This window comes from Phacochoerus africanus, chromosome 7, assembly GCF_016906955.1.
Source record: "Phacochoerus africanus isolate WHEZ1 chromosome 7, ROS_Pafr_v1, whole genome shotgun sequence".
Classification (NCBI taxonomy): Eukaryota; Metazoa; Chordata; class Mammalia; order Artiodactyla; family Suidae; genus Phacochoerus; species Phacochoerus africanus.
Window position 1 is genome coordinate 32536349 of NC_062550.1, and position 15806 is coordinate 32552154.

The 15806-nt window shown below is 42.9% G+C and overlaps 1 protein-coding gene and 1 long non-coding RNA gene across 3 annotated transcripts in view; one reads left to right on the forward strand and one right to left on the reverse strand.

Annotated features, from left to right (window-relative positions):
- Positions 1-13281, forward strand: part of LOC125131044 (uncharacterized) — a 135351-nt gene extending 122070 nt beyond the window's left edge. Inside the window, exons 5-6 of the long non-coding RNA XR_007135848.1 lie at positions 12581-12819; positions 13235-13281. This is a non-coding gene — a long non-coding RNA (uncharacterized LOC125131044). The remainder of the gene's footprint in view (positions 1-12580; positions 12820-13234) is intronic.
- C7H12orf56 (chromosome 7 C12orf56 homolog) overlaps positions 1-14026 on the reverse strand; it is a 101150-nt gene extending 87124 nt beyond the window's left edge. For both annotated transcript variants that reach the window (XM_047787116.1, XM_047787117.1), the window contains exon 1: positions 13699-14026. In XM_047787116.1, the coding sequence (XP_047643072.1) occupies positions 13699-13950 (252 nt within the window). In that variant the 5' untranslated portion in view covers positions 13951-14026. The remainder of the gene's footprint in view (positions 1-13698) is intronic.
- Positions 14027-15806: the final 1780 nt, after the last annotated feature.

Here is a 15806-nt window from a genome sequence, read left to right on the forward strand (position 1 = left end):
AGTCGACAGCTTGAGAGAAATTTGGAATGTTGGGAAAACCCTATGAACTAGCGGTTAAGAAATCTGATTTCTAATGTGGCTTCATCATTAACTGGCAGTGTGACTATGGTCAAGTTACTTAATCACTCTTAGCTGTGATTTCCTCAGATGAAATATGGAATTGATTTAAGGTCTCTTTCAGCTTGAACATATTTTAAAACAGAAAACTTATAACTTTATAATATTAAAGCTTAACTTTATTAATGACTGTATTTTAGGAAATGTATTTACATGATCAGGAAGAACCACATGAGCTTCTTTGAAAAAGATGCAGGCAAGGAACATCCTCAGAGTTCTGTCTTGTGGGAAGAGTGTATTTATATAAATGTGTAATTTATCTGTGCATTTTGTTAAGAACATTCCTTGTAAAGAATTCAGTATAGGAGTTCCCACTGCGGCGGAATGGGATCGGCAGCATCTCTGCAGCACTAGGGCACAGGTTTGATCCCCAGCCAGGCACAGTGGGTTAAAGGATCCAGCATTGCTGCAGCTGTAGCGTAGGTCACAACTGCAGCTTGGATCTGATCTCTGGCCTGGGAACTCCACATGCTGAGGGTGGCCAAAAAAGAAGAAAACAATATTCAGTGTTCATATCCCAAAGAATTTATACCTTCTTAAAAGGAGATATTGGTACTAGCAGACCTACAAGAAACACTAAATGCAGTCCTTCATTTTAGTTTCTTTATGCTTGAAATTTTCCACACGAAAAAGTTAACGCAAGAGAGAGATAACAACCAAATGCAACATGTGGTTCTTGATTGGAACCTAGCTTGAACAAACTATAGGTAAAAGGCTGCTAGAACAGAAAAGTTATCTGGCCTTCATTAAAACAGGCTCTACTTGGTTCCAATGATTTGGATTTAGACCTATTACAGAAAGCTGATCAAGACCATTCTAGTCCCTCCTTTTCTAATACACTACCTGCCCTTTTTTTCTGCCAAGAAACATCATTTCTTTCTTCAAGACTAAGCTTAGAAGTTAATTCATCGTTGAACTCTTACCCCATGCATCCATCCAACAGAATATATCACTTCCTCTCATCCTATAGTATTCTGTTTATTACATCGATTTTCAAATTCATTACTATTTGCATAAAAATTTTCTCCTTTCCTATCTGCTTGCCATCTTCTCTAAATTATGAGTCATTCAAAAGCAGGTACTATTTTTTTATTCATTTATATATCTGTAGTCCCGGGTAATTCAAAAGACTAGTAGAGTGCTCCATTTAAATCTAATGTCTGTTCAACAGAACTATTCAGTGTAGAGAGAAGAAAAACATAAATCAGAAGGAAAGTAAAAAGGGAAAAACTGAAGACAGACTTCATGAAGTGGACCACAGTTTGGAGATTATTTAATTTTATGTTATGTTATTTTTTGGCAACCCGTCAGCATATGGAGTTCCTGGGCCAGGGATTAGATCTGAGCCACCCTTGCGACCTAAGCAGCAGCTGTAGCAACATCAGATTCTGAACCTGCAGTGCCAGGCTGGGGATTGAACCTGTATCCCAGTACTCCCAAGGTGCCGCCAATCCCTGTTGCGCTGCAGCGGGAACCCTGGAGATGACTTTACTTAATGGGACATTAAGTAGTGGCAGTAAGGCCCCAATAGAGCTAAATTGTGAGACGTTTTTCAACATCCCTTGTCCTTTCAGGACCTAACCTCTTCTGCACAGCAAGCTTGAACTCTACAGTCTCCCACAAAGGCAGGAAAGCAAGTAATAAATTAATTTACTCAAACTGCAATGTAATGAATTACCTGCTCCAAGAGTATGTCAGAGAGACTCTGAAGGAGGACCAATGGCAAGGCCAGAAGATTTAATCTATTGCTGAACTGGCCCATCAGTATATGGAGATATCTTCAGTGAATTTCCTTGAAATTAAAGCACATGTGCAATTACCTATGTCACACTGTAGATAAGCTTACTCCCAAGTAGAAGCTATCTTTACACTTAGCACTTGGCAAATCCTTCCACTGTCATAATTAAAAAACTCAACCAGGTGGGTTTTTTTTCCATTGTATTCTACTTGGGCTTTCACCTACCAATCCCTAAGGAAGTCTGAGTAGATGAGCTATTTTTGGAAACTATGAATATCGCTGGCATGAATGATCCACCCACATACTCCAAAAGGAATTACCAACATGATGGGTACTGCCCCATCATAATAGTGGAGACTCCCTAAATTATTTCAGTGTTAGGTTTGAAAAATCATTGCCTCATGACCAAGAGGCATAGCTTAGAAAGACTAAAAGAAAAAAAAAAAAAACCTTTCAAGTCTTGGCCTTGTAAATATGATGCTACATCCCATACAGGTCTCTCATTAGCAACAACAATGACAACAGTCAATGACACCAATCTCGACTGTGAAGGACAATGATCTTAAATACAGAGAGGTTGTATGGGAGAACCAAAAAGGTGTTTTGTTTATAATTTCATTCCCTCCTTCCTAACAGAAATCATGCAATATGCATACTGAGGGGAACTCCCATCATTTTTTACCATATTTATATTTGCAACTGGTACTGATTTCTCTTACATTAAAATATTGTTTTAAGGGAGTTCCCATGGTGGCTAGGTAGTTAACAAATCCTGCTAGGAACCATGAGGTTGAGGGTTCGATCCCTGGCCTTGCTCAGTAGGTTAAGGATCCGGCGTTGCCGTGAGCTGTGGTGTAGGTTGCAGATGTGGCTCAGATCCTGCATTGCTGTGGCTCTGGCATAGGCCAGTGGCTACAGCTCCAATTTGACCCCTAGCCTGGGAACCTCCATATGCCACAGGAGTGGCCCTAGAAAAGGCAAAAAGACAAAAAAAATTATATATATATGCATATATATATATGTATATATATATTGCTTTAAAAATGCATGATGGGGGGAACCCCTTATTTCTTATTTTCAAATATTTTGTAAATAATTCCATATTTACTTTATCCCTTAGTCTTAGTTTCATAGTCTTCATTCAGATTTCTTCTATCAGCTTTTAATTTCAGAGGAAAAAATAAAGATCCCCAAGCTTTCAGCAGTTGATTATCTAGTTTCTAAATTATTCAGTTCAATTCATCATGGATATTTTTGAGTTCCTATTGCAAAGCACAATATTGAAACACACAAAACATAAGATGGAGTTTCTGTTTTCTCTCTCTCTTTTTTTTTTTTTTCAGGGCTGCACCTGCAACATATGGAAGTTCCCAGCCTAGGCGCTGAATCAGAACTACAGCTGCCAGCCTACACCACAGCCACAGCAACACAAGATCCGAGCCATGTCTGCGACCTACACCACAGCTCAGGGCAATGCCGGATCCTTAACCCACTGAGAGAGGCCAGGGATCGAACCTAGGTCTTCACGGATACTAATCAGATTCGTTTCCACTGAGCCTCAATGGGAACTCCCTGAAAATGTTTTTTTCTTAATGACCTATTATGGAGTTCCCATCATGGCTCAGTGGAAACAAATCTGACTAGCATCCATGAGGATGCAGTGAATTAAGGACCCAGCATTGCTGTGAGCTGTGGTGTAGGCCAGCAGCTACAGCTCTGATTTGACACCTAGCCTGGGAACTTCCATATGCCACAGATAAGGCCCTAAAAAGACAAATAATAATAATATTTTTTTAATTACCTATTTATATCAAAGCAGCTGTAGCCTAAAGATTAAGAGCACTAACTCTGGAGCCAGGCTACCTGGGTTTAAATTCTGGTTCTGTCACTTAGTGGATGACCTTGGGCAAACTGCTTACATTCTCTGTATTTTAGGTTCCTTATCTGTACAGCTGAGCTTAGAATGACAGCTGGGTGGCATATAGTAAGCACTCAATAAAATGTCAACAATTTGAGGTAGGCATTAGGGCTATTCACAAATATTCCTCTCCTCTCCTCCAGACACATGGAATGCACACATGGTAGGATCACATTTTCCTGCCCCCTTTTAAGTTGGGCAGGCCATGTGCCTGACTCTGGCTAATGAAATGTGAGAAGTACTGACATGCATCTCTCTGGAAGTTAACTTCCCCCTGCCATGGTGATTAAGCAAGCATATGGAGCCTCGGATACTAAGATGTGTAACTAAGTATCACATATCTAGTGACTGAAATGAATGGTCCTTGCTAACCCACTATGAACAAATAGCTGAGATGTAGACCCTATGCTATGTTAAAGCACTGAGTCTGAAGTGATTTCTTAGTGCAACTCAAGCTATTCTGACCAATACACTGTATCATTCCAATAACTATGGATAGAGCAGTGAATCAGAGTGACAAAATGCTTGCTCTTATGGAGTTTCTCAAGACTTGAATGCAATATCCAAAATATTCTTTGCATACAAGCCATTAAGGAGTAGCCAAAATGATGGAGTTCCCAGGGAGCCTGGTGATTAAGGATTTGGCATTGTCACCGCTGTGACTCAAATTCAGTCCCTGTCTGGGGAACTTCCAAATGCTGTGGGCAACAGCTGGAGGAAAACAAAAAAGTAGCCAAAATGACTGATAAGAGTTTACCACCTCTTTTGCCTCCTACAGTGAGATCTTGAAATGCAGCAAAAGAATCAAAAAAAAGGGGGGGGGGGAACCTCAAGATGAAAAGCAGTATTCATAACTCATCTGATACAACTCTTACTACCTCTCAAAATGCATGACACAGATTAACAACACAGGTAGCATCTCATACAAACACAAAATAAGCATGAAGGAAGCTGTACCTAAGCATCGGGAGATGCATGAGAATAGACTCTGACTCTGCCACAGCGTAATCCCGGCAGTGTGATGAGCTGTCAATCTCCCAAAATAAGAAAATATGATCTCCCTTTCTAAGTGGTAAGCTGTACGATGGATCTGAGCATCCATTCATTCACTTATTCACTCTTCCAATTTTACTAATAGTTATTGGCCATCTGCTGTGTGTCAGGGAATATAATGCACGGCCACACAGGGAGGAAGAAGACAGACAAGGTCCTGCTGTCCTGCAACTATTACTATGGGACATAGATAATAATAAATCACTAAACATGTTACTCTTATAATGCAAATAGTAGTAAGTGCTTTGAAACAAACAGATGTGTTAAGTATGATGGGGAAATGGTACTTTAGATTGCATGGTCACAGAAGGCATCCCTGTGGGGGTGATGCTGAACTTAGAAACACAACTGACAAGAAGGAATCAACTCTCTAAAGAGCTGAGGAAAAGTGTTCCAAGACAGGATGGCAGGTGCAAAGGCCCTGAGGCAGGAAGAGCTCTGGGAAGAATGGTAGGAGGTGAGTCAGAGATGGAGGAGTCAAATCATGCAGGCTGCTGTAGTCAATACAGAGTTTGCAGATTCATGAAGACTTTGAAACAGAAGAGTGATATAGTTTAATTTATAATTTATATTTTAAAAATTATCCAAACTTAGAGTTCCCATCGTGACTCAGAGGTTCACTAACCCAACTAGTATCCATGAGGACACAGGTTCCATCCCTAGCCTCAATCAGTGGGTTAAGGATCCGGCATTGCTGTGGCTGTGGCGTAGGCCAGCGGCTGCAGCTCCAATTCAACCCCTAGCCTGGGAACCTCCATGTGGCCCTAAAAAGACAAAAAGACCAAAAAAAAAAAAAATTATCCCAACTGCTCTGTGGAGAGGCATCGATTTGGAAGCAGTTTTAATAATCTAGATAAGGGACTGGATATGTGCACTGAAAAAAGGTAAGAAAAAGGGGAAAGTCATAGTTCCATATGTTTTGGAAGACAAGTGACAGGGTTCAGAACACAGTATCCCCAAGTGAGTCACCCTGGCATACTGAATATTTTGAGATGAAGGAATTCAAGAAAACATAGATGCAGAAAAGTCTTTCTGCCCTTCCCCAGCCCTCCTCCCCTGAAGAGGTCATGACGCCTTCATGAGAGAGGTGTCCTCCCTAGACAGGGATGCTGAGATGAATCCAAACAAGCAGGCCTTTCAAAATTTTTTGCTTGTTTTTCTTTTTAGGGCCGCACCTTCAGCATATGGAAGTTCCTTGGCTAGGGGTCGCATCGGAGCCACAGATGCCAGCCACAGCCACAGCAACACCAGATCTGAGATGTGTCTTTGACCTACACCACAGCTCATAGCAATGCCAGATCCTTTAACTCACTGAGCGAGGCCAGGGATTGAACGCACATCCTCATGGATACTAGTCTACTAGTCGGGTTCTTAACCCAATAGGAACTCCAGCCTTGACAAATTTTCCCCAGTTTATTACCCTTAGTTTTTTTTGTTTTTTTTTTTGAACTATTACATTTTTCTATGACCCGCCATTCCTTTTTTTTTTTTTTTTGTCTTATGGAAGTTCCCAGGCCAGGTGTTGAATCGGAGCTGTAGCTGCCGGCCCACACCACAGCCACAACAAGGATCCGAGTCACGTTTGTGACCCACACCACAGCTCATGGCAACACCAGATCTTTAACCCACTGAGTGACGCCAGGGATCAGATCTGACTCCTCATGGATACTAGTCGGTTTTTCATTAACCACTGAGCCATGACAGGAACTCTCCGACTCTCCATTCTTCATCAGACCTAGTATTAAACATACACAGGTTTAACTGTTTCTTTGGGACTTCATTTTCTTGTAGAGGCTTCCATGTCATGTAAAATTCATGTCATAAATTTGTACACTTTTTTCCTATCCATCTATTTTTTTCATTTTAATTTTCAGACCCAGCCAGGGTCCCTAAGAGGATTGAGGAAAACTTTTCCCTCTTCTACACAAGTCAAGAGGCTATATTGATGTGTAGGTTGTGGGGCGTGAAAGAAAGAATTAAAGATGATGGGAGATGATGTCACTTCTTAAAATAGGGACAGCTAAGGGAGTAACAGGCTTAGGTGTGGAGATCAGGAATACTGCTGTTGGACTTTTTTTTTTTTTCTTCTGTGCCTTCAACATGTGGAAGTTCCCAGGCCAGGGATCAAAAGAGTGCCTTAGCAGCAACCCAAGCTGCTGCAGTGACAATGCCAGATCCTTAATCTGCTGCACTGTAAGGTTAAACACATTAAACTGTTGATTAAACATATTAAACTTGACAAACCCAGTGGGCAAATTTTCACAAAGAATAAATAAGATAGGAGTTCCTGTTTGGCAGAATGGGCTCAGTGGCATCTCTGCAGCACCAGGACACAGGTTCGATCCCTGAGATCCTTAGCCCAGGAACTCCATATGCCTGCACTATGGCCAAAAAAAAAAAAAAAAGAATAAATGAGATAATATATTTTAAAATGCCTAATACATAACCAAAGCTCAAAAACCAGGGCTTTTTTCCCCCAAGTTTACTAAATCTCTTAAAGAGATATCAATCTTACAGATTCATGGTGAGCCTTAATTGACTTAATATATGTGAATAAAGGTAATTAATAATAATGAAACATGTATGTAGCTCCTACCATGTGCCAAGCACTATTTTAAATGTGTTACATTTTTTGGAATTCCTGCAGCAGCTCAGCAGTAACAAACCCAACTAGTATCCATGAGGATTTGAGTTCAATCCCTGGCCTCACTCAGTGGGTTAAGAATCCAGTGTTGCTGTGAGCTATAGTGTAGGTTGTAGATGCAACACAGATCCAGCATTGCTGTGGCTGTGGTGTAGGCTGGCAGCTGCAGCTGTGATGTGACCCTTAGCCTGGGAACTTCCACATACTGTAGGTTAGTCCCTGAAAAACAAAAACAAAACAAAGCAAAAAAAAGTGTTGCATTTTTTAATACAGTTGATCCTCCCATTGGCTCTATAAGGAAGATGCTGTTGTCTCTCTTTTATTGATGAAGAAATGGAGGTATAAAGCAGAAGCTAAAAACTTGAGCAAATCCACACAGGTAGAAAGCCAAAGCTGAATAAAAGTGTATTATTAGGAGTTCCCATGGTGGCTTAGCAGAAACAAATCTGACTGGCATCCATGAGGATGCAGGTTCAATCCCTGGCCTCACTTGATTGAGGATCCGGTGTTGCCATGAGCTGTAGTGTGGGTTGCAGACACAGCTTGGACCCCGAGTTACTGTGGCTGTGGTGCAGGGCAGCAGCTGCAGCTCCAATTCGACTCCTGGCCTGGGAACTTCCATATGTCATGAGTGCGGCCCTAAAAAGCAAAAAAAAAAAAAGTATTATTAAATGCCCCCAATGTATACTGCAGATAATAAACTGAGGAACAAAGAAACCGATTATGTTGTATATTTAGCAAAAAGATTAATGGACCATCTCACCTGTGTCCTATGGAAACCAGACATAGAGCAATGAACAAAATAGACCAAAAGAACCGCCCTCATGGGCTCCTTCAAAGGAAAGTGATTTGGAGAAAAAACAGCTAGGGCTTAGCCTAGAAACTGTGTAAGATCTGAATACAGAAAGGGGAAAGCAGGGATCCATTAGCAAAATACAGTGGCCTTTTTGGCACAGATTGTGACCTGTTTTCTGCCTGAGTTGAGAATGTTTTTTACACTTTTAAAAGGAGAGAGAGAAGTAGGAGGATTGTAAATATAATATTTTGAACCTCCTGGAAGGAGGAGGAAACATACTGCCAGCAAACATGCCCAACTGTAAAAGGTGCATTCGTTGCCTGTTTAAGAAGCCACACAGATCCTGGGATGGCTGGAGAGCTGATATTCACTGGGGAAAGTGGTGAAGGGACAAGGAGAGGCAAGAAGTAGAGACAAGGGTTGCTGAAGTTGACAGGTGTTTTTTTTTTTTTCCTCTGTAGCTGATGGGATGGCACTGAATGAGAATGGGTCCATAGGAAATTCACTGTTTGAAATAGTTGATTCTTACACTTGAAAAATGTGTCTAATCTCAGAAAGGCTTCAAGGCAACAGAAACAGAACTCTGGAGCTTTTGAAAGTAACTTTTAAAGAAAACATCTTCCTTTCATAAAAGCTCTGCCCAAGCAACCTTGGAAACCCTTTCTTTTAGGAGATGAACCATATCAAACACCTACTGAGTGATGATCATTTTGTAAGGTATAGAAATATGGAACCACTGTGTTGTACACCTGGAACTAACAAGGTGTTTTTTTGGTTGTTATTGTTTTTCTTCTTTTTTGGCGGTCTGGTGGCATATGGAGTTCCCGGGCCAGGGATCAGACCCAGGCTATAGTCGAAACCCAAGCCATCACAGCAACACCAGATCCTTAACCCACTGTGCCAGGCGGGGGATCAAACCTGTATCCCCATGCTCCCAAGACATTGCTGATACTATTGGGCCACAGTGGGAACTCCAACATGGTGTTAAAAGTCAATTATACTTAAATTTTTTAAAGAGTTTTTTTTTTTAATAAATGAGAAAAAAAACACTTAAAATTATTTAAATAAATTTGACATTAATTTTTTTTTTTCGTTTTTTGTTTGTTTGGTTTTTTGCTTTTTAGGGCTGTACCTGCGGCATATGGAGGTTCCTACACTAGGGGTGGAATCAGAGCTACAGCTGCCAGCCTACACCACAGCCACGGCAATGCCAGATCTGAGCCATGTCTTCGACCTACACCACAGCCACAGCAACGCTGGATCCTTAACCCACTGAGCCAGGCCAGGGATCGAACCCGAAACCTCATGGTTCCTAGTCGCATTTGTTTCTGCTGCGCCACAATGGGAACTCCGACATTAATTTGTTTAAAAAAAAAAAAAAGAAACCTATTGAGACCTCCAAGCCTGTCTTTGCTGGAAGGGAAAACTTACTTCTATATTCTTAATGTTTTGTTGTTACCTTCATTTCTTTTTTCCTTAGGGGAAAAGATGGACTTTTTAATCTGTATATTTGGACATTTTTTTCCTGATGTGTAACTGAACACATGAACTAAATGGAAGAATCTGGCTGAATGTGGAACAAGGTGGCGGGGGGGGGGGTGGGTACTCAGAGGCACAAAGGACTTATTTGCTTAGGGCTTTTATTGATGAGTCAGTAAAAAACAAAGGCAAAGTGGGAACCTAAGCCAACCGAAAGTCAAATAACAAGAGAAACAAATTTGTACAGTAAAATGAGAAGACCTTGAGAATTGAAAAAAATGTCTTAAGAGGTAGCCGTAGAAAGAGGACAGCGCCCTAGGAGAAAAGGAGATTAAACACTTTATCTTTCAAGAAAGGAGGAACCCATTCCAAAAAAAACAAAGCTGCTGGGCACTGAAAGAGTGTAATCCAAGGTAACAGACAAGGTAACCTGAGGTATAGACAAATATATATGACATAACACAGAAATCAGGAAAATTCACGTGGTATTAAGGACAGACAGGAGTTCCCATCGTGGCTCAATGGTTAACAAATCCGACTAGGAACCATGAGGTTGAGGGTTTGATCCCTGGCCTTGCTCAGTAGGTTAAGGATCTGGCGTTGCCGTGAGCTGTGGTGTAGGTGGCAGACGCAGCTCAGATCCTGCGTTGCTGTGGCTCTGGCGTAGGCCAGCAGCTACAGCTCTGATTAGACCCCTAGCCTGAGAACCTCCATATGCTGCAGCAGTGGCCCTAGAAAAGGCAAAGACAAAAAAAAAAAAAAAAAGGGACAGACATCGTGTTCATAGAGGGATTACTAGTCAACTACATCTGTGGTTATTAATTGAGAAAGCAATTCGAGGACAACCATTTTTCACACACCCTATGGAGCTTAGTACAAGGCACTGAACTATAATAACTATAATAAAAACTCAGAAAAAGAGATTGTTAAGGCATTTGTGCTTAGCTCAATTATACTTATTTCTCACTGAAACAGTATTTTTTTAAAACACTTATCCATTTAAAAACACCACAAGAAGAAACACTTCTGTACTGATTTCCTATTGCTAGTGTAACACATTACCACAAACTTGGTGGCATTAAACAACACAAATTTATTTTCTTACAGTCAGAAGTCTGAAATGGGTCTCACTGCTCTAAAATAAAGTTATCAGCAGGACTGCATTCTTTCTGGAGGCTCTAGGGAAAAATCTGTTTCTGTGCCTTTTCCAGTTTTTCAAGGCTGCCCACGTTCCCTGGCTCGTGGCCCCCTTCCACCCACAAAGCCAGCAGAGTCTTTTTTTTTTTTTTTTTTTTTAGGGCCACACTTGCAGCAGATGGAGGTTCCCAGGCAAGGGGTTGAATTGGAGCTGCAGCTGCCAGCCTACACCAGAACCACAGCAATGCCAGATCCAAGCCATGTCTGTGACCTACACCACAGCTCACAGCAACGCCAGATCCTTAACCCACTGAGCAAGGCCAAGCACCAAACCTGCAACCTCATGGTTCCTAGTCGGATTTGTTTCCTCTTTGCCACCACGGGAACTCCCCTGGCAGCATCTTTTTTAGGCTGCATCACTCTATTGCTGACTCTTCTTCTGCCTCCCTTTTCTTACATTGGCCCCATGCAGATAATCCAAGATAATCTCCCCATTTTAAAGTCAGCAAGGAGTTCCCATTGTGGCTCAGCAATAACAAACCCAACTAGTATCCATGAGGATGCAGGTTCGATCCCTGGCCTCGGTCAGTGGGTCAGGGGATCTAGCATTGCCAAGAGCTGTGGTGTAGATTAGCACAGCTCCAGATCTGGAGTTGCTGTGGCTGTGGTATAGGCCAGCAGCTGCTCCAATTCAACCCCCAGCTGGGAACTTCCATCTGCTATAAGGGTGGCCCTTAAAAGGCAAAAAAAAAAATGTCAGCGATTAGCAAGCAACCTTAATTCTATCTGCAACTGTCATTCCCCTTTGCCATGTGATATAAAATACAAGTTCTGGGGATATCTTTTAAGAGCCATTATTCTGCTTACCACAACTTTACCTGAAAATAAATTATGTTGTGTAGGATGGACATTCAATCTATCAACAATGCTGAAATCTTAGATTTGTTCAGCACCTTTATAGACACTGCACATTCTTCTGGGTGCCTGCAGGGTATATAAAGCATGACCAAATAAATAGGTATGCCTTTTTGTAGGATTCTTGGCTTGGGCAGACCTACGGAGCTTTACTTTGTAGATTCTGAAAGCTTAAAAAGGAAGATCTACTGATATATGTATACTGTCTATTTTCAGGGAGAGTAACAATATCCTAAAATCATTACTTTCAAAAGAATAAATGTCTACACTGCAGACACTAGAAAAAGTTGACCATTTAATATTTCTGAAACATTTGGGGAGTTCCCGTCGTGGCTCATCGGTTAATGAATGGGATTGGCATCCATGAAGACACCGGTTCGATCCCAGGCCCCACTCAGTGGGTTAAGGAGCCGGCATTGCTGTGAGTTGTGGTGTAGGTCGCAGACATGGTTCAGATCCTGCATTGCTGTGGCTCTGGAGTAGGCCAGCAGCTACAGCTCCAATTGGACCCCTAGCCTGAGAACCTCCATATGCCACAGGTGCAACACTAAAAAGACAAAAAATAATAATAATAACAATAAAACATTTGGTCAGAAATTTGAATTTTTAAAAATTTCAGTTCAAGAGAATGCAAATAGAAGCAGTGAGGAAAAAGCAGTTCTACTTCCAGCTTTTGCTCAAGTGAAGCAAAAAATTTGCAGAGTGATATTAGCCCACAGAGATATTTTAAGTAAAAAAAGAAAGCATTTACTTTTTTCATTTAATTTTATTATTTTCTTACAGGCATGTTCCAAACAAGCTCTGATTTTCTTGGCAAAACAGCCCCATAAAGAGTCTCACCAACTTCTCCCTTGGGAGACTCGGAGACTCAGGCAAGGGAAAAAAAAACGAGGCTAGACACCTGTCCCCAAAGGAAAAAGGAAGAACACACCTGGAGAGCAGATCAGACAAAAGGAGCCAAGGGGGAAAAAAAAAGAGTAATTGGAGAGGATACTGCTTCCAAGCTGTTGCTGATTTATAAGGTAAATCTATTCCTGGGATACAGTACCAGCACACTAAAAACTGGGATAGATTTTATCTCCTTCAAGGCTCCACTCTAAATTGACACTCCTTCCTGTAAGTTTTCCCAGCATGGCCTGGGTCCAGAACAGTGGCCAGCCTGAGACCACCAGGTGTCCGGTGTGCATCTCATTAATGCATTCATTCATTCATACTGAGTACCTAACAAGCTCTAAGCCCTAAAGATAAAAAAGTGAACAAGGCATAATAGCACTTATTCCATGGCATTTATTTGCGCTGTTGTTGGCTTTTGGGAGGGTGCCCTATTTCACTTTTGTATCCTTAGTGTCTAGCACAGTGCCTGGCACAGGCTAGGTGCTTAAAGAAGTAACTTTTAAAGTACCTTTTTTTTTTTTTTTTTTTTTTTGGTCTTTTTAGGGCCACACCTACACCAGAGCCACAGCAAGGTGGGATCCGAGCGCGCGTCTGCAACCTATACCAAAGCTCATGGCAACGCCCTGATCCTTAACCTACTGAGCGAAGCCAGGGATCGACCCAGCGTCCTCATGGATGCTAGTCGGATTCGTTTCTGCTGAGCCACGAGGGGAACTCCTAAAACATACTTCTAATACGGAGCTATGTGTATAAATCTGTCGCCCAAACCAGGGGTTTAGGGGATGATCCGTACAAATGAGGAGAAAGGGAAAAGCATCTTTATTCAGACTGCATACAGCTATCCAGTCTTCCTGTGTGGCTGCTCGTAAGGGAAGTTAGAGTACCGGAGTCCCGGCGCGGGGTGAGGAAAGCCCTCCTCCGCTTTCCCGCGTACAGGAGGGACTGGGGGCGAGGGTGGTCCCAAGAACCCGGATCTCGCGATCCGACTGCCCGCCCGCGCGCCTCACCAGGTCGATGGCCACGACGTCCCTCAGCGCCACTACTCGCCGGATAGACTTGGGCGGGTTCTCGGTCAGGTAGATGAGCCGGTCGCTGAGCACCACGTACTTTAAGGTGTGTTTCTCTGAATCGGAGGCCACGATGCACGGCTCGTAGGCGCGGATGGCGTCGTAGACCTCAGGCGGCAGACGCCTCCGCAGGAACGCATCCAGGCGGCTGTTGGTGCGCGCTGGGAAGCCAGACGGCGTGGGGCTAGCCATAGGGGTGCCCGCGGCCGGGCCGAGTGCCTGGAGCGGCGGACGCTTCTGGCCCGCCCAGCCCCCGCCGCGCCCGCGGTGGAACCCGCGCGCGCCACAAAGCCGCCGCCCTGCCACCGCCTCCCGCGGGTGCTGGGGGCCAGGCCCCCCTCTTCGGAGCCCAACGCCGGGTCTCGCTCCCTAGAGCCCCCGGTCCGGCCCCGCCCGCCCCAATCCTGGTTCCCAACCCCAGACTGCAGTGGGAGGGGCAAGACACCGCTCCTTGAGGTTCCTCGCTGCCAAGCATCTTGGGGCCCTCCGCTCACCCGCCCTCTCCTACTCTAGCTGCTGCCCACCAAGGCCGTCCCTTGCAAACTGTGTGGAAGCCCCAGCTTTAGTCTGGTTTTCTATTGGAAACTTGGGCGAGTTGCAATTTACCGATTTATTTTTAAATAGAACAATCCCAAAGCCTTCTTAAGGTCAATCACACAGGTTTAGCTTTCCGTTATAACATTGCCCGGCATAACTCTCTTAAGTTTTCTTGAGCTACGTAAGAGCTCTCTGACAGAAGAAAATTTTATAAATTGATTTGAGCACACCCAGACCTGTCTAATGGATATGCTTCTGTTCCCAGTGCCCAGGACAATGCCCCCCTGTAGGCAGTTTAAACAACCTGTGTAGGATGAGAGACTGCGTGAAGCCTGAATCTTGAAAAAATTGAAGCTTAGAGGTTGAGAAATGTTGGTCAGGCAGGCTTGAGGCTGCAGGGTAGTAAAAGTACCCTTTAGTTTTTACAGACCAGGAATAACATTATAAATTAGGTCAGAGACATGAGAAGGGCACAACAATAGATAGAAACTTGCCTCCAATATATCCTAGGTGAGAACTTTCATTTTAATTTCAAGCCCTAGGAAGTCATTCTCCCTCCCTGCCCTTTCACCCAGTAACCTGGTAATGTAAACCATGTATTTATATTTTGTATGTTTTCTTCCAGCTACCTGCAACTCAGAATCAAATCCTATATTCTATATTGCATTTTATATTCTCCTTTTCCTCATATTTTATTATTGTGTACTGTGTGTTAAAAGCAATTTCAAGTCCTTTGTGGAAAGAGAGTATACATAAAACGCATAAACAGATATTGTAGACTAAATCCCTGCAAACGGGAACTGAGGAGAAATGTTTGGATGTGCTAAAGAAATCTGAGGAACTCAGCAGCAGCAAAGAAACAGAAACAGTATTTCTTTTTGGAGAGACTTGTATTTGGTAAGGAGAGAAGTGCCATCTGCTGACAAAAATCTTAAATGACCTCGAATTTAAAGTTTCTTAGAAGTTAGTCATGGATCAGCGGCAACAAACCCCACTAGTATCCATGAGGACTCGAATTCGGTCCCTGGCCTCGCTCAGTCGGTTAAGGATCCAGTGTTGTCATGAGCTGTGGTGTAGATATCGCAGATGGGGCTCAGATGTGGCATTGCTATGGCTGTGATGTAGGCCACCAGCTACAGCTCCAATTTGACCCCTAGCCTGGGTACTTCCATATACCACACCTGCAGCTCTAAAAAGATAAAAAAATAAAAATGCATAAATAAATAAAGTTTTCTTAGAATCAGATTATATGACTGACTCTTCATAACTTCATACCAGGATGAAGAGAGAACCCCAGAGGCATGGCTATTTCCTTTGAAATAAAGACTCTTCCCAGGAGTTCCCTTCGTGGCTCAGCAATTAATGAACCCGACTAGGATCCATGAGGATGTGGGTTCCATTCCTGTCCTTGCTCGGGTTAAGGATCCAGTGTTGCCCCAAGCTGTGGTGTAGGTTGCAGTCGCCGCTTGGATCCTGTTTTGCTATAGCTGTGGTGTAGGCCAGGAGCTGTA